The following is a 26,399-nucleotide window of genomic DNA, read 5'->3' on the forward strand; positions in this document are numbered from 1 at the left end:
TAAGTACCGACACAGTGGCAGACCACTTCTAACAACAACATTGCCCTTTAAAAGGAAAAGGAGCTACCCAGAAATTTCAAACTATATGATTTTACATTTTCGCAAATCAGATCCCTGTCCAAAAGAATCAGCAAATTATCCATTCAACACAGTTCTCGCCCAGTCGGGTCGGAACGGATTCCGCATTTTCGTCACGTGCCTGCCACCGTGACCGTTGGGATGAGAATACTCTGAATTCACTTGTCGCGCGTGAAATCAAATGAGCTACACGGTTGGCCCAGGGTAAGCACAGCAAGTGCCATGGCTTTGTTGTAATCAGCAGACCAGAACCGGATGTGAAGATTTCTTCTGCGTTTTTATCGTTATCGTTTCAGCTCCTTCCCCCATTTCCGCGAAGGGCTGTACACCGGTACATTTCCGGTCAGTCTTTCGGGTACCTTGTTTAACTTTTTTTGTTGTTGTCGTCGTTTTGTTTTGACCTAGCGCGATGATAGGTGGGGCGTTGTTTGTTTTCCTTTCTACGAAATCTGAGTGAAAGGTAAGTTAATTAATATATACACCATTTGCGAGGGAAACGTGTGGGCGGCAAGCGTGGCCACAGCGTGGCTGCAAATGTGGTGTGAAAAATGTTTTAATGAAATGAAAAGCGGACGCGCACCACCGTTCATATTGCCTGGTTACTGCGTTATTTTTATGACGGCATTTGTTTTTTGGGCCAATGTTCTTTTTTTTTAGATTTAAATTTTAAAGTTCCCTTGCTGCAGCTCCGTCTCATTTTTTAAAGCTTAGATTGCGCTCTAATGATTAGCATGCCACAACCGGTGTCTGGTTGACGTGTGTAAAACTATTCGTAAAGCTACTTAAGCAACCATCTGTTTGCCCAACTAAGTGTAAGCACATAAGGCGGATAGTGCTTAAAAGTTCTCCTGAACGATAACAAAAGTTTGATAACCAATGCAAAGCGTCGCATATGTTGCTCTCCGGGCATTGGTTGGGAAAATTCTTTGCTAAATTACCTCGAGCCATGCTGTGTGATTTGTGCATGTACATTATTTTTCGGAAACCATGTGCACAAACACAGTTCTTCCCCGCTCGCACCATAGTTCCGCGTAAAAACGGAATAGATTTAATTATCGTTACAGTTTCAGTGAAGCGTTGCTAACAAACAGCTTCCAGCAGATAATATCGATATTAAAGCTGATTCGTTCGTTACCCACTTTCGGGGGGGGAGATGTTACACAAAAATATAGCGCAAATCCAAAATTTCCCACACTATCGCAGACATTAAAATTAATTTCATTTTATCTTGCTTGTCATAAACGTGGCGTTCTGCGAATATTCCCGAGAGGATGACAAAAAAGCGCTAGCGGAATGTTTTTCGGCGGAATACCTTAACCGTTTGCTGATGTTGCACGAACCGTAAAGGAACTCGGGTATCTGCTGTGAGCGAAGTCCATGCTGTGAATTGTAATGGACGGTGGTGCTTTCTATCATACATCTGTCACGTCTCGTTACCGATTTTGGGATGCGTTTTTTTTTTGTTTGCTATTTGTTTTCGATGTTTTCAATCAAGCAGGATGAACTTTTCCTGTGTCCTTCACTGTGCCGGCTGTTGGTTCGGGAGCTTTAATGGCACTGATGCCATTATCTCACTGTTTGGATGGTTCTTTGGGTGGCAGAGACTTAGTAGAAAGAAAGCACGGGATTTATTTGTACCCTTCGTAAGAAAGGTTCTAAAAACGAATTCGTTAGCAATGGGTAAAGCACTCTAACCTCTTGTTGAGCTAAAGCAAACAATTAGGATGAGGAAAATTAATTCAAACCTCTGTTTGAAGCTTATCATTACCAACGAAGCTTTGTGCAGTTGAAATTGTAATGAAAGAATATGGCATATAATGTCAATTTATCAATGAAGACACCTTTACATACCAATCCCCGGTCACGATTAGATGCGATTGGGATTAAATATTCGCTTATTGTGCAGTACAGCTGGTTTGCATGGCGGTAATTTATGCGTGTGTGGGACACCGTGAGACATTTAATTTACGGAAAATGTACCATTTCCCCCTGGGAGTGCTAAATAAACGCCACCTGATTAATACGTCCGTGTTCGTGGAGCTTTGGTTCGAATGAATGGAATTTGCTAAGATGATGCGTGCGGTAAGCGACATGCAGCAAATGATCGATATCGAATGTATGAGATACAAAAAAAAAAACAATATCAATCAACCATATACATACTGTATCTAAAAGTATGCGAAACATCTATGTTGAAGCAGCAAAACACCCAAATGAAATTCATAACCTTTATAGGCCCCCCAAAAATGTACAAAAAAATGACCTTGAATACGCAGTGAGTTTATGAATGGTTGAATATTTCGTCGTCGATTTCTATTCTTAACACTTTGTTTTTGCAATCTTTTCCCGCTATCGGTAGGACACAAACGGAACAAAACACAACCCATTAAGGAAAAGTTTCATTCGACGCCGACATCTGGAGGGAAGATTAACGTTTGGAACTGGTTGCTTGTCAATCAGCGTTGCCCTGCAGTTTCCACCCAGCATCTGCACCGGACAGATTCACCGAGATAGCTGATGGTAAAAGTTTCACGCAATTCCATTTGGCCATTGAAATTGGGGTAGGTTTGGGGCAAGTTTCGACTCGCTTCCCGGTACGCTTAGTGCGCGTAAAATATGATCCGTCTAAGTTAAGCAGCTACGTTAAGCTGCCTGTCAGGCAGCGTTACGGAAGCAATTTATTAAAAACGGGCAGAAAAGCGTTGGAGAAGCTTCTCCTAAGATACGTTTTGTGCCGTGTGTCCGGCAAAATGGATCTGGTTCACGATATAATCACGATCGTGGGAGTAATTGTTCCGTGGTGGAAGATTTTTCAAGGTTATTTTTACCTCGTAGCTCATCGGCCATTTATCATCAGCACCATACTATGATGGTTCATTATATGCTAGTTGTGGATCAATCAATGTTGATCACGGTACAGTGATGTATAGAGCGTGCATCGATCATGGTGTGTGGAGTATTAAAAATGATGCTCGGTTCCATAGGGTTAAGCACGTACCATCCTGGTGGAAGACGAATGTGCATTATTAGTTGAAAAAAATATATAAATATAAGTGATTGCAATCAACACTAACTAACCAACTTCAATGTTCACCATCGTAAAGTTGTCTCGTGGTGCCTCGATAAAACGGCCAGGTAGTAGGTTCCTGGAAACAAACCGGATGCTTACCTTCAATAGGTTCTTTATCTTACCATATTTATTTTGCCACTTTTCAGCAAAGGAAATGTGGGTTTTTCGCAAGAGTCTTTGAAAACTTTATTGTTGTACAGTTTCTACAGAAACAATCTAAACACCAATCTATAGCCTACGGCAATCGGCGAGCAAACATAGTGTATCAGCCTTTCACTTTCAGACCTTTCCGAAAGCACGCAATAAGTGTGGGCATGAGCCCATGGAAACGGGTTTATTTCGCAGAGAAAATGCTGATGTTATGTTATGATTTCGTTCGCTAAGGGTAAGGTGATACAAACGCGTGTAATGATACTTTTTTTTTTTGGTCAGAAGGAATCAATTGCCAGAAGGAATTCAATAGTTCCAATGGTTAGTGCTTTTTTTTCGATAGTAAGAATTTATCTCATTCATTCATTTTTTCATATTGTGGTGGTAAAAATGTTCAAATAGAAATAAAAGTGATGCAAGATGAAATGAAGGTAAAAGTGATGAATGAAAGGTGTCCCTCTGCACTTCATTTATTCAGCAAATCAGCCGACTTTTAGATAGAGTGCATTAAAATAATTAGAAAACAAATATTTTAAACAAGAAAAGAAGGTATTTTCGGCCAATTTGTTACATTTTTGCTTCGATTGTGTGCTATAAACTAACCCAGCTGTCTGCGTATCTCCGAAACTGCGTATAAGAGGAACCGTGTATCTCGGGGACTGTCTGTATGTCTAATATAGTGAATATAAAGTATATAGCTATAGTTTTTAATGTAAGTAAGTTTATCAAAGCTTAGCACAAAGTACAAATAAAAATGTAAACGAACCTTCTAAAATTGAAACAATCGAAAGCGAGAAAACCCTTCGCAGAGTCGCAAAAATTATAGAGAATCCATACAAAGTACACAAGAACCTTTTTTGGTTGGTCATTTGCAGTAAGGTTTTTGAACAGATCTTTTTGCATATGCAAAACATCATAAAAGCAACAAAAAAAAGTCAAACGATATTACTCTAAAAAGCAGAACAGAAAAGGTTCCAACCACACATTATAGCGTGTACCTTTGGCCTAATGATGCTATTCTATATTCAGCTCAACCGCAAAACCGTCCGTAATTGATGAAGTTTTCACATAAAATTAAATACTGAAAATGAGGCGATGCTTTGGTGAGGTGAGGTGGCGTTTGTAGCAGCATGTTTAAAAATAAACTAAACTTCATGAAATTGTCAGCACACTGATTGGGTTTTATTCGAATCATTTGTTTTACCAAACAAAAAACACAATATAAAAACCACTCCGATAAGGTTTAATTGTTCTAACCGTTCTTGTCTAACCCGCGAATGATAAACCAATCAAACGCACAAACATTCACAACTTTCACGTCCTTTCCGAAAGCACACTTGCCGGCAGGAGTATGCGCGCGATCACGGTTGAAAGAGCAGGATGCAAGCAAAAGAAAAAGCCGTTCGGCACACTCACGAACCTTCGGTCTACGGTTCGGGTCACTTCGGAAAGCGTGCCGGGTTCGCGATGAACCCTGCACACTATGCTACCGTGGCCATTGTATTCCACCGTGTGCCAGACAAATTTGATGCGCGATTGTGAGTGGTAATAAATTTTCCTTCGCGAATGTCGATGGGTTTCCGGTTGCTGATTAACTGGCTCGCGGATACTTGGTGTGCCGTACTGTGCCAGCACCGTTCCACGAGTGATAAATGTGTTTAAACGCAACGTTGTTGAACGCCTTTGAATGAGCAATGTGCAAATTAAGATGTGGAAGTGGCCTCCGGATTGCGTGTCAATGGAAAGGGGAAAGATCATTGTGTTGTAGAGTACATTGGGATTGAATTGCGCACGTGTGTTGATCATCATCATTCCATCCAACTGCTAAACAATGTCGGGTTATCGTACGCAGCATCGATTGCGAACCATTTGGTGGATTTGGTGTACATTGTGGGGATGTAAGTATAGCAACGGGAGCGTCTTTTAAACGGTTTTATCCGTCAAGAAACAGCAATGTGCCACCGAAATGCATTCAACAGTTAGTGGAAAAACCTTTTTCCCATCAAACAGTGAGCCCCAAGTGTTTAATTGAATGACTAACGAGACGTTAACACCTTTCGCTTTTATAGCGTCCCACTGGGAGTGCTGTGTAAAGCATAAAAGAGGACGGTGTGGCAAAAACAGCAAGTCCCAAGCCGGGCTTGCTCGAGGAAAGTTTCACTTGATTAACTACGGTAAATTATCTGCCCAGGAAAACGACTCAATTAGTGTGAAACAATCTGATCCTGAAGCTTTGTGGGGGGGGATAACTGGCAGGCTGCAGGCACACTGAATGATGTTTTGGCATTTGTTATTGGTAAAGCGAACGAGTTGAAGATTTTAGCCGTGAACGGTGGCGCCGGTAGTCAAAACTATCTCATTTTTGCCAACACGCCGCTGGCGGTGGAATTGTCAATCGACGAAGCGTTTACTCACGCTAATGCGAAACATCTAGAAATATGTTTGGTTGAAAGCCCTAAACGATGGACGTAAAGGTAATTGATCCGTATCGTTCCAACACGTTCGGATGTTCGGTTACGATCCAGTCAATCAATCGATTACGCACTGCTTCAAAATTCCCGGAAGCCTAGACGCTTTGTTAATCGATTAAAGTAAAGTGATTAAAAACTTACTGATGGTAATTTGAAAGTAGCTTCAAAAACCTTTTCACATAACCCTTAAGTATGCATTTAAAAATTGGACCGTTTTCAGAGATTTTCTCTTTTCTTGAGAGTTCCCTGTCACCTAGTGAAGTACCTAGCAGTGAGTCGTATTTTGTAGCTATGCTGAAGTGTACAAACAAAATGTGACAACGTTATCAGTTTACTGGTAATAGTAAAAGAAAAAAAAGTTAGAAGAAAGTAAAGCAATTGCTTTATAAACTTTGCCCGAACTGCCTGCGTCGCAATGGGGCGAAGAACTTGGTAAGACGCATCGTATCCGTTAGATATAACCGAAATGACATCGATGATATTTTACCCATGTGAAGAATGAAACACCAGACGATACCAGAAAAGGTAGCAAAATCTAAAGCTGTAGATCGAGGGCAAATTTTGTAGCTCGAAGCAATTGGCTGAACAGTGAAGAAGTTATCGAAAAAGATGAACTTTGATGTCTGACGTATCTGACCAACAGCAGCACCTGGAGAAACGTTTAATAAAGTCTTAATAATCTTCCCAATAAGATGGGTAAGATGCGAAGGACAGAACTGTTTTGGGCGAATTCTTCAAACGGAGCATCTAATCCAATAGTTTCGAGATCCCAAGCGACGTTTCGTTTGCCGACAAATATTAATGGAAAAGAAATACTTAAGCATACATTACTCAAATTGTTCACATTAAAAATCTCCATTCGGCATAAGAATTGCCGTCAATCGGCTAATCAAATTTTTGCAAAAACCTACGACTCCTCCGTGACAGGAATTTACCTACAAAACTGCAGGCAGCTCCATCAACTGTCATTAAATTCTATTTTAGCCTACTTGCCGTTCGCCGACAGTGCCATTTCCGAAACGGTGTGTGGCCAGGCCGGACATCTGCTGGGCAATTGTTTCCGAAATTTCACTCCAACCGTTGCCGTGGAGGCGTTGCACGCTAGCAAAATTCCCGACTCGCTAGAGGAAATCAACCACCGGTGTCTGTAGGTATCGGGCCCGAAAGCAGGCTGCCCAATTCCGATTCCGGTCAGCATGGTATTTTATTCGTTCGTCTTGTGCTCTCCGCCGGCAGGATCTTCAATCGTGGAATGGAATGCGTGGGCCAGTATCTGAAGGAGTGTGTGAACGCGCGGCAGCGGAAAATAATTGAAAACGAAGTGTACGGCGCCCAAAAGCTGTACGAGTTTTTATGCTACGACCAGGCATTCCAGCGAGGTATGTGTCCATTCCATGTTTCGGCACGCATGAGCGACCAATGCGCTAAATGTCCTGCGGGCGACGCTTCCGTTGCAGAGTTTTTACGGCACAAAAGCTGCTTCCAGTTGGTCCATCCCGAGTGGGATCTCTGCTCGAACCAGTTTATAGGCGTGCTGAAGGATGAAATGACCAGAACCACCAAACAGTCCATAAACGTTCAATACATACACTTTTGCTGGTAAGCTGGTTTGTTCACCACCGGTATTCTGTTACTACCCTTGAGCATGTCTTCGCTGCTTCCTCCTACAGTGCCCGCTACGCGTACGAGAATTGCGTGTACAGCAGTGCCCGGTTCATCTGTAAACCGGACTCGGCCATATTTTTGCGCCGGATCGCGAAGCTTCTGTCGACCGATAAGCACTTTCTCAACTGTGATAAGATTGAAAATCAGCTTTGCTCCGGTGCGATACGACAGCTGGCCGGTGACTGGACGGTGTACGCCACATTCCTTGGTTCGGTGATCGTACTGATGATGGGGCGGTAGTTGAGACCAGACTGGTGAGCTTGTGTGGTTGATGCAAACGGGCTTTTTTTTTACAGGGTGTTATCTTATAGCTGTGTAGAATATATTCCCTCTGTACGACTGAAATGATCATCAGATAAATAAAATATATTGGTATGTGTCATATTTTAAGATGTAGACAACTTTAAAGTAGACGAAAAATAAGGGTAAGGTAAGGTTGTATAGTTTGTACTTACTACCATTAAATGGCGCAGGGTCATCTTATACATGTGGCTAAAGTGGGCTGCGGGGGGGATAGTGACCCGCTGTGTAACAAACCATCCGCAAATATGTCAACCTTTCCATGTTTCCATGACAGCTGTCCCGGTTCTTCTCTGGGACATGTTCGTCTTGATTTACAATTCGATTAGCATTCCTTCGTAACCATTTCCCCAAACAATCTACACGGTAATGAGGATGTTCTGAACAGAAAAGTGCTCTTATTGCCCGACCATACCAACACGAACTCCGAAGGATGACGAAGGGAACAACCAACAGGGAGTGTAATGTGCAACGAAACAGGAAATTGAAACCGAGAGCAATTTACGTACCTCTTCCTTCAGATGTATGCTGTTTCCTGTTCGTACGGCATGTCCACGTTGTGGTGGACAATGACCTCAATTGCTTTCAAGACCGTTACCTTGTTTCCTTGCGCGTGTGTTTTTTTTTTGTATCTTGACTCTCCTTCTCTGATTGGTTATGCTTGGTGAAAAATGATATCACATAAATAGACAGGCGGCCCACATGCAAGGATACTTTCCTCTTGAGCTTTAGAATTAAACATAATTGTGGTAGGGCAAACGCGTTGGCATTAACCAGGACACGCAAATTGAGTTTTTCTAAATCTCCAAGTTTTTTGCTTATTTTTTCCTCGCGCAATTTATTATTTTCCATGCACCTCCAAACATTTGGTTCCCGTACCGCAGGCCATAGGTTGACGCTCACTCAATAATGTTGTTTGTTTTTCCTACAATCATCATTCATTTTTCCTACAATCATCCTACAATCGCTTATTCATAAAAAAAAAATGTTTACGGCCCTTTCTATTTGGCGACTTGTAAAATGTGTTTCTCTCCCCACCAAAACGGCCATGCATGGGGAGAGGCGTGCTTTGAATGATGCTTTTTTTATTGGTTCCAGTTCCGAATGGCATTGGCACCATGCTGTTGATCTGTTGATGGTTTGCAAGTAAATTCCCACGCGTAGGTATAGATGAAGGATGCAAGTAGATTGGTTTTTTATAGAACCATATTTCTATAAATTAAACAAAAGAATAAAAAAGAATGTCCTAGAGAGGTGTACGCGGTTAAAGTTATTGGTGGTTAAATTCCTTTTATTTTGTTTCAAGAGAGCTCTGGTGTTGGATTTATTTCTTAAGCTACAGTACTACAGTACAGCGCCGAAAGTGTTATTGGTGCAAGCTCAGCACCAGATGTGTTATTAACATTGTTCAAAATATGGTTAAAGAGTATTCATGAATTCGATCAACGAGTCACACATTGGATTCGATAGATTTTGGTTAAATAATAAAATATCAGCCAAAAGACTCATATCTTCGTCTATTGTCGGAACAACCGATTCTAAGTCGGGTGGAAAACTAGAAAGAAAGAATAAATAGGTTGCTACAATTGAAGTCACAAGCATTGCGCAACTGAGCCAACTTACCAAACTTTTGGAGGAATCTGCCCATATTGGTTCACGGGATCCTGATTTTTCTTCGGCACCGCGTAAAAGCTTTGAGTACCGTCTGCACTAAGCTCCGAATAGATATCATAAAGCACGGGTATGCTGGCCGGACCGTGCACGGCTTTGGCCGCGAGTTTGCGTTCCTGCTGCTGGATGTCATGTGTGGTCGCGATTCGCATTGCCGAGTGTCCCTCCGCTTCGAAAATTCGCATCAGTATAGGCTTCATTATTGAAAGATGTAGCATACCGAACCACAGCTCGTCTTGAAGTTGGTTCTGCATTACCATTTCCTCCAAAAACGGCAGTGCCGGTAAATCAATCAGCAGCCCGAGCGTACTATGATACCTACGGTAGTGTTGTTTAAATAGGTACATTTTACTAAACCAATAGCAACAATTTTCGCATTTCAGTCCTTCGTACGGTTTGTTATTTTGCTCCATTTTTGGTAATTGCAGCTCAATCGAGACCCACGTTGAATGTAAGTTTGAACAATTTGATAAAATGCTGTCAGTCAGTCAGGGTTGCAGTCAGTTGTACCGCGGCGCCAGGAGACAGTTTTCAAGAAATGTCAAAGAGGTATTGGTTGTGTAGGAATTAGTTGGTGGGAAGAAATTAACTGTTGCGAAGGTGGCAATAAGTTTAAGTTAATAAGGTAACATTATTCAGTTTGACCAACCGTATGGCATAGCACAGTAAGTTTAGAGATCGTACGACGAAAAAAATATGTTTTCACGGCGGTTCTGATGAAGCATTTGAATTTTAATTTGCTTGAAATTATAAGCAGTACAAGATATTTTCCTTTGCGATGTTTTTTTCCAACGCGATTGCACAATGGTTTACCGTGAATACGCAAGGAGAAATGAATTAAACTGGTTATTTTTCAAGGTTCTTTATTTCTCAATTTAGCGGAAAAAATAAGCTTCGTTTCAGCGCGTGAAACGTTCCGGTTGTGAGATCCGGACAATTCTGTTTGGTAAAATAAAGCCAAATTTCGTAGACGTTCGTTTCAGCTGTCAGATTTGACATCAGGCAGAATTCAGTGGTGTCATGTTTCACGATTGCAAATTTGCATCGTCCTCAGTGTGTAATTCGGTAAAAAGAACGGATTTCCCGTCGAAAAAAGCTGCAAACTGAACAATAGCACCGTGTGTGAAAGGGGCCGCTATCCGGAATTGTGTTTGCGTGCGACCGCCAGACGACGGTAGAAAATGCAGCAGAAGTGAACCATCCGTGCAGTGCGCTTCTTGCAGCAGAGATGTGTCAGACAGGGAGAGTGTAGTAGTGTGTAGAATTCTACGGCCATGGCGGGTTGCCGTCAAAGTTGGCCTAACGAGTTAGGAGCCCTATTTCTTTAGCTCGTCGCGAACCGCAGAACGGCAGGGCAATATTTGGTGTGCTTGCTTCCGCTGCTGCACGAGAAACTGTATCACTTCCACGGCATTTCCTACTCGTGCACCTGGTGGGTTCCGGAGCGAGAAAAAATTCCAAATACGGGTAATGTCTACGGCTGTGGGGCAACCCGTCTACCCATAGTGGTGTGGTGGTGGTGGTGGTGTTCATCGGTGGTGTGTGCGAAAACGTACCGTGCCCCCAACCCCGTGCATTTTCAGTTGGTAGATATTTGGGGGGCAGGCCCAGTCCGATGCGAAAGAAAAATAAGACGATTGGCATGGAAAACTTGTGGAAGGAATAAATGGTGTGCTGTGCGCGATAGTGTGCGAGTGTGTATATGAGTGAGTTCAGTTGTGTGTGTGTGTGTGTTTGTGTATGAAGACGTCGCGGCGCTGGTATCAGCAACAGCAGCAACAGCAGCAGCAGCAGCTAGCAAGCGAGTGAGGTAGACCAGACGCAGGAACGTTGAAAAGGGGGCATAGAAGAAAAGGCAGGTTTCCCGAACCGACGTCGTCTTCGAAGCGTACCAACACTAGCACATCCCGTACACGCACACGAGCACGTACACAGCCACAACTGATCTAAGTAAGTGGCGGTCTCGCGCGGCTGTCAAGTACGTAGTGCGATGAATATTGCAAACAGCAGCGGAAGTGCGGGAGTGCGGATGGATGGTGGCAAATGGTGAGGAGTGATTTTCTGGCACGTCGGCTTCTTCTCCGAGCAGCCGGTGGTGTACGGTGGAGACAGCGGCAGCAGCTGCAGCACTGCCAGGAAAGAACACATACGAACGCACGCATAAGACCGTCTTCCCGTGCGTGGAAAATGTGCTGAAGCAAAAAGGAAGAAGCATTTTACCAAGAGTTTGGGAAATCCGGATCCGGTGCGTTACGAGCGGAAAACCCACACAGGAAATCGCTCGCTCGACGTAGCGAGAGCTTATATATATGTACATTAATATATAGCAAGTATATACATATATATGCGACTGCGATCTGTGTGTATATATACGGGACACATCGGGTGTCAGCAGAGTGTCGAGTCGAAATTGTTGTATGTGCCCCGAAGTCACCCGGCTGTGTATGCGTTATAGCTGGGGTTCAAGTGGAGTTAGAAACCCCCCGGCCAGTATAGTGAGGTTACGATGAAGATTTCATCCTAAAAGGATTAGTTTCGTTTCGATCTCTTCTTCGCCGGAAAACCGAACGTTTGTGCCTAATGTGATGTATTAGTATGTAAGAGTTTGAACCGTGGCGAATACCGTTTCACATTTACCCCGCAAACTGTGTGGAGACTTCATGGTTGAATTTGTATTTTCCATCTAGGTCGTGACGTGCCTGGTTGGTGGTTAAAAGACATTTTTGCTAGTAACCGGTGCAGGATAGCGAGCTAGTGGCTTGGTGAGTTTATCCGGTTTTATTTGTACAACGAAGGCACGTGCGGGTATTGTCTAGTGGTCGGGGTAATTGGTTAAGACAAGACATACACCCTTCAGCAAGTGGTGGGCGATTCCCATACGGGAGGCGGAGGACACTTCCGCCACCGGACGGTTGTGGAATCGTTGTCGGAATCGTACGATGGCACCCTCGCCAGAACTTGGACAGCCGAAAGCGCCCGACAAACCGGGCACAGATGAGGCACAGCATGTGGAACCATCGACTTCCGGCGAAGTGACCGAACGTACGTGCACCACAGCTGCTCCTGCAGGAAGTGCTAGCAGTGAGCCAGATGTTAATAATAGCTCCAATGCGGTAGGCGGTACCACGAGCTCTTCAATCAACAGCAGCAACATGAAGGCTGGTACGAGCGCTGCCCCGGTCGGAGTTCCACCCGTCATTAGTACGATGGCCATGTCGGCAGCAACAACGACCACTACCACCACTCCGGCTACGGCGGTGAAGGTATCATCGTCTACAACATCATCCGCCCTAACGCCAACATCTGCCGCATCATCCGCCTCCAATAGTAGCCATGGTAAAGCTGCGGAAAGCAGTAAGAATTCATCATCCAGTACCGCCGGTAACAACAAAGACAACCACCAGCAGTCCTCGTTTGCACAGGAACCGGTACGTAGGATTCCGTCCAGAGAGTATACATTTTGATGAAGTAGAGGGAAGACAAAATCGACCCTTTACTGACACCTAATTGTTGCTATTGGAAGTGGAAGAATGTTTTTAAGAAAAAATGTTATTTTTTAGCATGAAATAGCAAAAAATCGGCCATATTTGTTGTTTGACGTTTGAAGTAACACACTGTCAGATGGGGTTCTGCTTTTTTTGCCGAATGTTTTCTGTTGGCTGAATCGTTGTGTATGGATGTTTTGTGCGTGTGTGAGTGCGCCCATCTTGTCATTCTCTTTCAAATAGGTTCGATGCAATTTATCGTATTTTGTACATCGTGTTGTGTACAAATGTACGTGTGTGTGTGGGTAGCAGGTTGCATTTTTGTTCGGGAAAGAGATGAAAACACATACATACGCCTCCCGTCAAAAGTGCATTGCAGAAATGTCAAAAACATTTTCCAATTTGGCGACGTGAAATGAAGAAATTAAATTAAAGCGAATATTTGTCTGTATCATGAAAATATCAAGGTTGCAAATAGCGAAAAATGGTAAAATAGGCTTTATTCGTATATTATTTTTGTGTCGGATAATACATACACAACGAAAGAGATTTCTCTGTGCGATGAATTCGATGTTTTCATGTGTCATCAACCATATCAGATGAATGTGGTTGTGTGGTGTTCGGGACAATGTTGGTTGGTGTGTGTTGGAGGTTTGGATTTTATTTTGAACACCTTCAAACTAGGATACGGCGAAAGCAGGAGGATGTTCACAGCACGTGCCTGCATTATATGCAATTTTGGACCCAGATGCACGAAACCCCCTTCTAAGATTTCTGCACAAGATGGCAATCGTGGTAATATTAAAATATAGCTATACAAATAAAACCATTTACAGTGTGTAATTGTATCTTGATGGTTTCTATTTTTTATCCATCTTCATATATTTTGTTGTAACTCCAAAATTTAAATTTATTTTTTGTTAGGAATTGTACGAAGGCGGGTTATTAAGAAATATTCTCCTTTCGTGTGCCTACATTGGCTATGTTAATTGCATGTTTTTTCTTGTTTAAAATCTTTCACCTAATTCCAGATTCTTTAATAATGAACCCTTTCGCACAATTTCATTTCAGCTCGCAACCATGAATGAAGATGCTCTAAAAGCTTTGCTGGATGAAGCGATCACTTACAAATGCCCGAAGGATCGTGAGCATAAGAGCGCGACATTTAATGTTCGTAATTTTCATTACAATGATCTATATACTGAGGATTAGAAACCTTTATTCAATTCTTTCTTTATCCCTTTGTATCCTTAATAAATATAGGAACTGTTGAGCAAAACGGAACGCGAAGACCAAGAACAAAATTTTTCCTTCACCAGTCGGCCAGTACACAGCAAACGAGCCTCCGCCCGTCCGACGCAGGGCGGTTCACTGCAGGACATAACAGAAGCCACCAAGCAAGAGTATGGATACACAGAGTACTGTTCTGGTTCGAGCCTTTCTCACAAACGGCATGGTGGCGGCGGTCATGGTGGTTCCCGCAGCAAGCGTCAAATATCGTCGGTTTCCTCGAGGCAGCGCGAGGGTGGCAGTCTGCCTAGTAACGTGAACGAAACAACCACACCGTCCTACATCAGCGAGCAACCGTTCCTGAACGAAGTGCGCCGTCCGCTTAAATCGACGTCGGCAAAGTTTTCCGCCAAAAGCAACGACTATGGAGCGCTACTGCAATCGGCCCCGCTGAATGCGATCGGGGCAAGCGATTGGGGCGGTATTAGTGGTCTGGCTGGTGAGGAATCTCAATCGAATGTTGCCAGTGGCGAGACCGGAGTTGAAAGCACGAGTATTGGTTTTATACGGGGTGGCGGGGTCGTTGTTACGGGACCTGCAGCAGCAGCACATACTGTCATCAATATGGGCGAGCTAGATTCAGATGAGGGGCCGTCCGGTAATCGGGGTTTCCGGGAGATATTTTCCGGTCACGCAAACAACGCACTACAACAGGTAAGTAAGAAACGCTGGGCATTGGCGATGGTGGTCAGATGTACAGGATTCGAACAGTCACTGTTGAAACACATTGCTACTCGGAATTCTCTGTCTGCATCTGGCTACATCAGCATTACCCGCGTTGGCTAGGCATTAGGCGGAAGGTAAAAACCACACCCACACCCATCTGGTTAATGTATTCAGTTGTGTATGTTTGTGTCTCAGAACAATCACTACGAATCCAGCGCGGACGAAATCGAAATGACGGGCATGGGCGCTTCCGCCAACAGTACGTCTGCGACCGGCGGCATAGGCTGCACTGCTGCGAGCGCTGGCAGCGGCAGCGGGATTGGCGGTGCAACTGTATCCACCGGAACAACCATTACATACGGCGGATCGGGAGCAGATACGTATGGCAACGGGGGCACTAATAGCAACAGCAGCACATCCAGCAGCATCAGTAGCAGTAGCGGGGCCAACCTTGTAGGATCAGCTCCGGGAGCGGGCGGAGGACTTTCTTCGTCAAAGAAAACGTTCTGCTACTCTAAAGCACAGTACACGACGCAGGCATGCCTGGAAATAGGGCAGGCAACTAATAGGCCGTCGGCGGTACATCATGTTGATACGACCGTTTCGTTACCGATGCTAGAGGCAGTTCAGCTCGGTTCCACATATCCGGCGGTAAAGTGTATGATAGACAGCAGCAAAGTGGATCAATCCACCATTAAGTCGGTACTTTCGTCAAGCAATCAGTTCATATCGACAACGAGAAGTAGCCTCACTTATCCGACAATACAGGTAAGCTGGAAGAAAATCGAAAATATCCATTATTACTTGACCGCTTTCTGTCTTCTATTTTTTAGCAAAAGTTTGATGAGAATGGAAACTCTGTTTCGCAGTTTGGCGGTAGCGGAAGCGGCGGTGGTCTCGGTTCATCCGGTAGCGGCAATCAGATGGGAGTCGGTGGTTCGGGCAGTGGCTCTGGAAGCAAAAAATCTCGTAAACCTAAATCCGATCGCAACACGGTAGTGGTTGTACCAGAAAATATAGCCGGCTATCGAGGCAAATCCGATATCGAGGCCCTCGTCAGCTACATCGAAAATACTGATAATGATAAGTCACACCAACCGCAACATCAACTATCTCAGCAGCAACAATTGCAGCTTCAACAGCAGCAATTACAATCATCGCAACATTCGTCCTCGAAAGGTGGTAGTGTCGGTGGTGGCAACAATGCGCCTGGTGGAGCTTCAGGAATAAATTCCAAAAATACCAACGCCAAACAGATGGGTATCGCGAGCAACAGCTTAACGAGTGGTGGCTTAGGAACGGTCGATAATGGAGGGGAGGAAAAATCGAAACGGAAGAATGATAAGAAACGTGATCGAGCGGCCAAGATGAAGAAAAGCAATTCTCTCGAAGAGCTAAGCAGTTGTAGCCGGAAAAAGGTTGAGGAGGAAAACACACGACAGAATCATGTGGAAAAGGCCCGTGCACAGGAAACGGATCCGGCCGTAACGTTGCGCAACAGCAAGTCGAAAAAGTCTGCCCAAACTGCAGCGAATGCCGGCAGTGCAAGTGGTGGTGCTTCCGTTGCATCTGCATCGAGTCTGGCCGGAACGAAGGACGCTAGTGGAGGGAAACGTTCCGAGAGAAGATCCTGGGGAACGGAAGAGTTGAGTTTCTTCGGTAACGATGCAACGGCTGCATCATCGATTCAGGCGAGCGGCGACGATGGTGGTTTGTCAACGACTGTTGCTCCCCCAGCTGTTGGCGGAGGAAAGGGTAAAAAGGCCAAAGATCAGAATGTAACAACTGTTGTGCTGAATAGCAATAACGGCAGTAAGAATAGCAGCTCCACTGCAACCGTATCCGATGTGTGCGCAGCGGTAAATCATAACAATAAGAAGCGCGATTCGTTGCGTATGTCAGTGGAATCATTGTCGGCCCTCGGTGGCAGCGTCGGCGCTAGTGGAGAATCGTCCGATTTTCTCGTGGTAACAAAAAAGAAAAAAACGAAAAAGAAGACTCAAGCTCTCGGTTCGGAGGAATTGAGTAATTCTAACTCAGCCGGCAACTCGTTGATCAATCGCCGATATCAAGGAGCGGGTATTGCTGGCGGAAATTACGGACGAAACGTATCCAACAGTGGCAACAACGGTGGTGGTAATGGTGGCAACGGTGGCAGATATCAGCCCAGCAGCCATTTCACCGCAGATCGTGAGGTTTACATGAACAACGACGTATCGAGACGAAAATCGACGTCTTCTGTGCCACCTTCCGAGAAGTCAGATTCCAGCGATGCAGATTCGGTCCACTCGTTACCGATCGAAACGAACGCGTCCCGTAAGCAACAGCAGAAGCAACAGAATCAACAGTCTAAAGGTAAAAGCAATCAGCAACAGCCACAGCAACAGCAGCAGACTAGTCAACAGCGGCAGGGTTCGGGCTTGGCGGCAACATCCCAATCCTATGCAGCAATTGCACGGATCGCGAATGTGGAAAAAGCTGGAACCGGTGCCGGTGCGAGTGCCAGTGGTTCGATTGCTGGTATTGGGGATGGTTCGGGTAATCATGCCGAAGGCACCTCGAACGCGTCCACCAACGTGAACATGATACAAGATCTCAACTCATCGGAAGCCTTCCCGCAACTAGTCGAATCGCAGCAATTCCATCCGCATCCGGCTTCGTTGTCGTCGAGCCAACAGCAAGCTCAGCTGCAATCACTATCGCATGTTTCGTGCAATAATAGCGGCGGCAATGTACATAGCAGCGCTCCAAATACCAATAGCGCCGTTAGCAATAGTAGCATAAGTAATAATAGTCATACACTAGTGGGTAGTACCACAACACGGGCGACGTACTCACAAAGTTTGCTCACGGCTGTGAACAACTCGAACGATGAGGGTAACAAACAGCAGTACGCTTCGACCAGTAGTGCTGCCACGGGTACAGCAGCAGGAACAAACGGCAACAGCAGCAACGAAATGGTGATCGTTGGATCAGCCGCTGCAAATAATGGAGGCCATCCATCGAAGAGCGTTCCTGACAGCACCAAAGCGTCACTTCACAAGTCAAAGAGTGTCGATAATAATGATATCTACTACTCGAACGAGCATTACCCAGCGCTGGAGAAAACGGTTAAGAGCTACCACCATACCAGGGCGAACAACAGTGCCGATCCTAGCGCGGTTGGATCGTCTGCTGTGAACCCCACCAATATTGCCAATAGTAAAAATGCATCGAAGACATCAGCTACGGTAGTATCTAGCAGCAGCGCAAATTCCTCCTTGAACACGTTAAGCTTTGGGCAGGTTGCTGCTTCCACCGTATCCAGCACACAATCGGCAATGTCTAGTGCCACTGCGACAGTCAACCTTGCCGGTACGAAGAAAGGCAAGGCGAAAAAGGATCTCAGTGGAAACGTTATGACGGTAGCTACGGCAACACCAGTACAGCAACAGCATACAGATGCTGAATCTGCCAGCTGTAACGAATCCTGGAATCATGCCAGTGCGATGGTGATCGACACTGACTCACAAACTAGTACCATGTTACCGTTTGATACGCGAAGCCCTATGAACGGTGGTCCGGGTGTAAATACTATTAATTTCATTCAAACATCGCCCCAACCGCAGCAACAGCTTGGGCCCGCCGTCAGTGGCATTTCATCCGGGTCGCAGAATGTTGCTACGAACATGAACATGACGGGATCTTCAACAACATCGGGTAAGCGGCAGAAAAAGGACAAACATCAGCATCACTCCATCTCCACGTCAGTGGCGGATAAAAAGACGGGAGGTAACTCGGCCAGTTCGGGTACGGCAATCAACAATCCCAACAACAATCAGGTAACCAGAAACAAGAATCGTCCTGCCGTAATAATCGTGAACGACAACGAACCAAAGTCAAACGAATTTACGTTCGGGTTCGACATCGATCAGGAACTGCTTTTTGGCGACTTTAGTGAGGAAGATCGTAAGCTGCTCGAAGGTGATGATAATTGTCCCGAACCACCGAAAAGCAATGGTAAACAACAGCGCCGTAACAGTGCGGCAACGGGTGTCGAGCATCCGGTTCAGTCACAGTCGGTAACGATTTTGCCGAACAACAACAGCAGTGCTGCGGTACAAACAACGGACCTCGATTACGCGCTGGTGCAGCAGCAACAATCAACCGCTTCCTTATCGCCAACTGTGACACTAAATGATACGCGCAACAGTAGTATCAGCAAAGCGTCACCTTCATCAGGATCCTCATCCGTTTCGTCTTCATCGGCTTCCCTCTCCTCGGCTACCACGTGCAACAGTTACCAGCAGCAGCAACAGCCACAACCTTCACTCCCGATGGTACAAATGGCGATCGTTGATCAACCGATCGATGCAACCGAAACGCCAGCTGATGCAACGATGACGGGAACGAACATATACCATCCGCCTCCACCGGTTGCTTCCACCTTGCTATTGCGCGCGATTTACACACAGCCACCACCCACTCTTCCACCACAACATCTGACCCCACAGCCCGCGCCATCGGCCACCGCGACCGGGCCAGTACGACATCATCAACAGCAACCTCAACCGCCATTGCATCACCAGCAACATCATCACAACCAGTACGCTCTTCCACCACCGGTAATGACACCAGTGGTTGGTGCTGTACCAACGGTCAGCGCTACCGTGGCAGTACCGGTTAAGGATGTGAACGCAAACGCAGCAGCCCCTCCCGTGGTTGCGGTACCAGCGGGTCATCTCATCACCGTTCCTCCACCACCTCTATCGTCGCTGGCAATTGTTCCAAACTATGGTGCGGCAGTACTTTTGCCAGCAGCATCCGCTCTTCCACCGATCGCTGTTACCGCACCGCTCGTTGTTCCTGCAGCGCCTACCACCACGCTGATCGTTGCCCAACCGCTAGAAAGTAGTAAAGAGCTCGTTGCGAGCACGGCACCGACTGTGCAGAACGATATAACAAACAACAACTGTGCTCCACACAACAATTCGTCGCAAACGAATGCAGTTACACACAACAATAGTGTTGCTCAAAGCTATCATCAACAGCAGCAGCTACAGCAGCAGCAGCAGCAACAGCAACAACTGTCCAAGATTCAAATAATGACAGTTGACACTGCCGCACAGACCCAATCGATACCGTCACCATCGCAACAGTCTTCGTCTACGTTGACCACTGTGGAACCGACGAAGACTAACGCCCAACCGATGGTGCTCGAAAAGATGAAAGAGATCAATCTGCGATTTATCGCACCGGAAGATGTACACACGACGGAATACAATCATGATAAGATTGTGTTTTTCGTAGGAACAGGTAGGTCACGCAATGATGCTTTGTTCATGTATGGGTTTTTTTTTTGTTTGCATGATGCTTTTAATGTAAATCGAACAAATTTGCCAAAAAGAATGACAATTAAAATTGGCTTAGAAAACATTAATCAAACCCAGCACACTAATCCATTCTCTATTGTTTCAGCATGGGAGGATGCCATCTGCGGCAGCAATGGTACCACAAAGTACTACGAAGGCCAGTAATCGTGTGAGTGCCGGTATAAACTAATTCAACAGCAATAGTGTGTAGTGCAAGTGGGGTTAAACATTAGCCGTATCAGTGTATCCAACTCGCTAAGTCAGATTAGTTTGTAAATACAAGAGCAACAAACAGTGCGCGCTTGCTGTGAAACGTCTAGGTCAAAAACTATGGTTTACGAAATCGAGACAAAAACAAAAAAAAAATGCTTAGCATTCGCAACATAAGAAACAAAACAAAACAAAAAATGGGGAGGGAAACGATAAACGAGCAGTCGAAGAGCTGAAAATTGAACAGGGTTCAGGATGCACAACAAACTGCGGGTGTGTTGTATAGTTTAAGGGCAAAAAGTATATATATATATACATGTAGGTAAACATCATAAGAGTACGTTTAAAAACGCTAAAAAGCAGCAAAACCAGTATGCATCTTCGATTACGCACGGAATGAGTTGTTGTTTACTACTAGCGTCGCAGCGTCTCCGTTTGCGGATGCGGTGAGCGCACGGAGAGAGCAAATCATGTTTTTCGTATTTTTTTTTTTATTGTTTACACAACATTGTAAGTTACCCTCACACCCGATCTGTTTCTTTTATCGTTTGCACGTTTGCATCAGGGTTCGCTATCCGCATCGTACCATACGCCACATGCCCTATTGTAATATCCTTAGGAATCATGCTACAAGGTTATATACGGATAGGCTCTCCGTATCCGTGCCATTGTCGATTGTCGGTGTTGTCTCTTTGTGGCGAAAAGGATTTCTTCTATGCTTATGCAAACAAAGAACAGAGATGCAAAAAATACCAACCAAAATAAGTGCTGTTATCCCCGATTTCGCATTGTACTGAAATTCAACTACACAAACCACACACACACGTACACATTTAAGTGACTGCTAGGGAATGCTCGAATGGTAGGGAAGAAAGGATGACCAATTGTTTTTTTTTTTTTACTTTTCGTTGTTAAACATGCTTATCAATTCTCTCGTTTGTTTCGTATTGCTTTGTTTTAGACAACCCTGAAACAGCGTATTGTTACATGGACAATATAGGATACGTTTACAGATATAGAAACCCTACGTTGTGTCCGATGTAGATTTCGGAGTTGTTCTCCCGTTGCTTCACAGTATGTTGTTAGGGTGAAGCGATGATAAATGGAAGTTAGAGAACCGACAAGCAAAGAAGAGACGTCAGTTTGTGGATACTAGGCACCTGCATACCAAGTGGTGGGGCATAAATGTGTAGGATGGCTATAAAATAAGCAAAAACCCCAACAAAAAAAAAGCTTAAGAAAAACAGCTTAAAGTCAAAAAGCTAATTGAAAAGCACGACGTAACCAGTTAGTATGTTTAAAACACAAAAAGAGAGGGAAATATGTTCAATGTCGCATTGGCGTGTGTGTGAGTGAACAGTTTGTGTCGGTAATCTAGAATGAATGCGAGAAGCATGTGTGCGAGGTTTCGTCAATGTGTACCGTACCGGCAGAACAAACAGCAATCGGGTGCAATGTGTATTGAGTTTTCTGAAAGCAGCGATTGTGGGTGGTACGAGAAAAACGCGCTCTGTACATAAGAGAAACCGCGTGTGTGCATGCGACTGTTGTGTGTGTTTGTAAAGTAGTGCGAATAAATTATTAATACTAAAAAAAAAGTGGAAAAAAGAAGGTAACATAACAACCAATGTGATTTTAGTAACTAAACAATGTAGAGACGAGAGCAAATACTGAAAAAAAAACTTATTAAAGGAAGGAAAAACACGAGCGCCAGGTAGAGAGATAGGGTTATATAAAATATTACACACTAGGAGGATGTAAAAATATATGGAAATGCGATTGCGGGGGATAGTAGCAGACGTGCAGCACTTATAATCTGCCGAGGCACCATCCAGTGGGAAAATTAAGATGAAAAAGATCAAACCGTGCAAGGTGCAACAGCAGCGTGATAGGATGTAGAGAGCGATTTTCTCGTAATAATGCAGAATCATCATCTTTTCTCGCGTGTCGCACAAAACGGTGGCCAAGAGTGTATAATAGGCGCCTCCGGTGCAAACGACCGTTAAGGCGCAAAAGTTTGTGAAGACACGGGAAAGAACAATGAGTCAATCAGGAAGAAAAACGAAGCTTGTCCAGATAAGCTGCGTCAGTGGCGACGACGAGTATCGAGTTAACAATCGAATTTGTGTAGTCGTGGAACGAAAGCGCATATGAGGCACACAGCCGAAAGTCGTAGTATGCTAGTGAAACACAGTGCGCGATGTGCGCTGCTAGGGGTTAATAAGGGGTGAGGAACGCGCATACATAGCAGCATTAGGGTAGTACCGGGGGTAACGCGATGGAGGTGAATGTCGACGTGTAGGCAAACCAACACAGCGAGAAAGCAACAGTGGCAAACTCGTATTGTTCAGAAGGAAAAAGCATTCTTCCTGCCGGGATGCAGCATGCCTTGCTGAACAGTATAGAGCTTTTGTTGTTGTTTTTTTTTTCTCGTGCAACAAGCCATGCCCCGTAAATAATCGATCTATAAGGACTGCAAACCGATCAGAGCTACTGTAACTGTAATTAAGAGTTATATTATATATACAATATTTAAAGCGAAAACTTTCGTTACGGTCCCGCTGGGTAGGCAAGGGAGGGGTGGGGATGTGGGAGCGGCAAGTGTGTTACGGACAGGAAAGGAAAGTAAGTCAAAGGTTTGTAGAAGCTTATTAGTGTTGATGTGTAACGTGTAAAGTTTATGTACGAGCCAAGAAACATAACACGTAAAAGTACTCAAAAACAAAAAAGAACAAAAAAAACAACAACAAGAAAAGTGGTTATAAAAATCATACAAAAGTAACAAAAAAAAAAACACTCACACGATAAGTCACACGGAAAAGGGCTTTTGCTAGGAGAGGTTATTAGAGGGAAAGCGGATCGCAAATGGTTTAGGACCGACGGTGAAGGAGAGAGAGAGAGAGAAAGCTTAAAATCTATTACTATAGTCATTAGGAATCTTAGGAAAATCGATAAAATCAATGAATGACGGCAAAAATCGAGAAGCTAGGGAGGAAAGAATTAAGTTGAATGAATAGCAGAGCGGATGATGGGGTCCGTATGTGTTCGATTAAAAATAAGCTACCTTCACGCTATCAAAGGTGGGAAAAACACAAAAAAAAATCAAGTAAGGAATACGTGAACCCGCAGCCAAAACCACCAAAACGAGAAGAGAATTAAAGTCGTTAGGCGAGGTAGAGAAGAAAAAGTGTCCCCGGAACTGGATAATATGTAATATGGGGTTGAAGAACAAAGGAACAAAACAAAGAAAAAAAAAACGAAAGGAAACAAACCATACCGACACAAAAACACACACTCATATTAGGAACCAACCCTTCATGAGTCACAGGATGAATGTGTGTGTGTGTGTGAAATACGGAAGCAAGAAAAAAAAAACGTAAAGGTAGTGAAGGTATGCGAGACAAAATACACACATTTATTAGATAGTTTCGGAAAAACAAAGCAAATGAAATGAAAAAAAAAAATAAACGCAGCGGAAGGTAAAACCAGTAATAAGTTATATTAGGAAGCGCGAAACTGAAACAATATAAATACACAATATGTAACGAAAGAGAATGGAGAAGAAAAAGAAGAAACCACACAACACATACAGATACACACATAAAACCCTTCCTTCCCGTGTAAACGTGTGCACACGCACGCACACACCCACACACAAATGAATGCGCATCCACAGCGTTGCAAAATGTGACGATGGTAGATGATGGTGTTCTGCATTGTAAACCCAAAGCTCTGGTGTAAGAAGTGTGGCTAGTGTGTGGCAAGAAGTGCGGGGTGGTAGGAAGGCAAGGGAAGATTCATTTTTTGTTGTTGTTGCATAATGGCAAAACGCGCGCGCTATTACGAAGAAGAAAGGGGGTTGAAAGAGGGGGATCGCATCCGGGGGGTAAGCTAATGAACCGGACGAAGAAAAAGTAAGTAAGTTAGGAAAGAGAATAAACTGCGGAAAAGTGGAAAGTGAAAGAATGAAGAAGAAAAAGAGAGGAGAGAAGAAGAAAAAAAAAGAAAGAGAGAGAGCAAGCAAGAAACAGATAGGATATTAAAAGTCAGCTTCAACAAAAACCAATACCGCAATAGACAACACTGCAATAGAACAGCGCATACACACGTGCATGCACACACCAAAAAAACACACATACAAACGTACACACATAGACACAAGTGCAGTTTGGGTCGAAAATTAAAGTCACAGCCAGGATTCAAAATCTAATGTAGTAGTTAAGCTGACACGTTAAAAGCGGAAAATGGAAGAAAGTTCAGTAGGAATGGAATACTACTGCTGCACATTGCAAGCCCCTCTCCTTATGCTATGGATTTAGCTTTCATTGGCTTTCACGTTCATTATCAAGTGTCATTAGCACGTTATGCTTTTATCTGTTTCTTTTTTTATCGTAGTTCTGCTACTATCAACACTTACACAATTTGTTATAAAAATCAACCACTTATTGGTAGTTGTTACATGTATGTTTTCCCCTTTTTCTACCTCTTTTTGCACGCCGCAAATACACTTCGTACACACTACGAAGGAGTTATTTTGTTCTGAAACCTTCACAAGGGACGTTGAAGTAATTTTCTGGCAAGCCAAAACTGCTAAACGATAGCAGAGTCTTAATGAGTAGAAGTGGTTGAAGTTAAAAAAAAAACCCATTAGAGATGTGCCCCCTCAACTGTTTGTTGTTTTTCGGTCATCCCATCTTTTTGCCCACAGTTGTGTACGTGTGACATAGATAACGAGTGAGAAGGGGGGAATGTGCAGCAGAGAATTCCAAGGAAAAGAGGAAAAATAAATGGAAGAAACTTTTTTTTTATTTATGTTTGTAAATTATTATTGAAGAAAAGAAAACCGCAAGAAAATAGAATAAAAAAAAAAAGTCAAAGCAAAAACAAGTGGTAACATTGTGTGGTGCGTTCGTCATTGTTCTAAACTGCTATACATCCAGAATTGTTCCGCGTGTTCATCGGAAAGTGTGTTCGGTACGGTTAAATCCTCCTGTTTCGCTGGTGGATCTTACTTACGTCCTTGTATCCTGTCAATCGTGGACCATTCCGCGTTTTATCCCTGACCGTTTATTCAAAAAAAGATTGACGTTTCTAGTAATCGACTCAGCTACAAACAAGCTACAAATATCCTATGCAAACCTAATTAGAACTCTCGAGGAAACCTCCAATACCGTATTCGAATGCTTCGGAAAACCCAAAAAAAAAATGATCGAAATATTTTCTTTAATTCGAAACTTCCAAACTCAACTAACACCCCCGTCCTGTCGGAAAGCTTTGCAAGCGCGTGAGTGAAGAAAACCGTTCCACAGATTCCATTGGTCTCCTGCAATTAGTGCAAAAGTTGCCAACAATTAGCAATGATTCCAAACCTACCTCGTCACATTGCACCTTAACTGGTACAGATAGTGGCGAATGAAGCTGCCCAGCTCAAAGTCTCTATAAAAACAATAAACAACACCTGGTACAGATTCCAGAAATTGTTCCCACTTAAACAATTTAATTGGAAAACCCTGTAATTACCAGTTTGCGCTTCATAGTAGGATATCTATTCACGAGTGTTTCTTTCGATTATGCGGGCTTGGAAACCAAGTAACAACCGGTTTAAAAAATGGGATGGATTTTGTTGACCCATCTGTAATCTTTAATAACTTAACGTAAGCGTTTAAGTACAGCGTGGTACCTCAGCCGAACATAAATATCATGTTAAACTGTAGTTTAATAGTCATTCCTGCGCGCGAACTTTACGCTAAGTAACGTGTACCGCCGTTTGCTACCGAAAGAAGTCCAGTTACCTGAACAATCTCTGTACAGAAATGGTTGGTGGGGTCGGGAGGATAAAATACTTTTTACGCGCTACCTAGCAAATGCGAATGGCTACGTTAGGGTGCTTAAAAAACAAACTTATAAAACCTTTCGTATATGGTACACAATGCAACTCCCTTATCTACACAAACAAAACACAATGTACACAAAACATTTTTATAAAACAAAC

General features: G+C 44.0%; 3 protein-coding genes across 3 annotated transcripts; 2 read left to right on the forward strand and 1 right to left on the reverse strand.

The window, feature by feature from the left end:
• The first annotated feature begins 5,129 nt into the window (after positions 1 to 5,129).
• Positions 5,130 to 7,674, forward strand: LOC128706830 (uncharacterized). Its single transcript, XM_053801770.1, has 5 exons — positions 5,130 to 5,196; positions 6,754 to 6,916; positions 7,006 to 7,148; positions 7,227 to 7,368; positions 7,440 to 7,674. Exons 1-5 carry the CDS (start codon positions 5,130 to 5,132, stop codon positions 7,672 to 7,674), a joined length of 750 nt encoding a protein of 249 aa, XP_053657745.1.
• A 1,479-nt stretch (positions 7,675 to 9,153) lies between these two features.
• On the reverse strand, positions 9,154 to 9,818 carry LOC128709279 (uncharacterized). The gene is made up of 2 exons (XM_053804268.1): positions 9,358 to 9,818; positions 9,154 to 9,289 (listed from the first exon to the last, which is right to left on the reverse strand). Exons 1-2 carry the CDS (start codon positions 9,816 to 9,818, stop codon positions 9,154 to 9,156), a joined length of 597 nt encoding a protein of 198 aa, XP_053660243.1.
• Positions 9,819 to 12,344: 2,526 nt separating this feature from the next.
• LOC128719835 (mucin-19) lies at positions 12,345 to 20,362 on the forward strand. Its single transcript, XM_053813474.1, has 6 exons — positions 12,345 to 12,833; positions 13,962 to 14,060; positions 14,154 to 14,834; positions 15,021 to 15,614; positions 15,680 to 20,141; positions 20,304 to 20,362. Exons 1-6 carry the CDS (start codon positions 12,345 to 12,347, stop codon positions 20,360 to 20,362), a joined length of 6,384 nt encoding a protein of 2,127 aa, XP_053669449.1.
• The last annotated feature ends 6,037 nt before the right edge of the window (positions 20,363 to 26,399 follow it).

The sequence above is a fragment of the Anopheles marshallii genome, chromosome 2 (assembly GCF_943734725.1).
Source record: "Anopheles marshallii chromosome 2, idAnoMarsDA_429_01, whole genome shotgun sequence".
Lineage (NCBI taxonomy): Eukaryota > Metazoa > Arthropoda > Insecta > Diptera > Culicidae > Anopheles > Anopheles marshallii.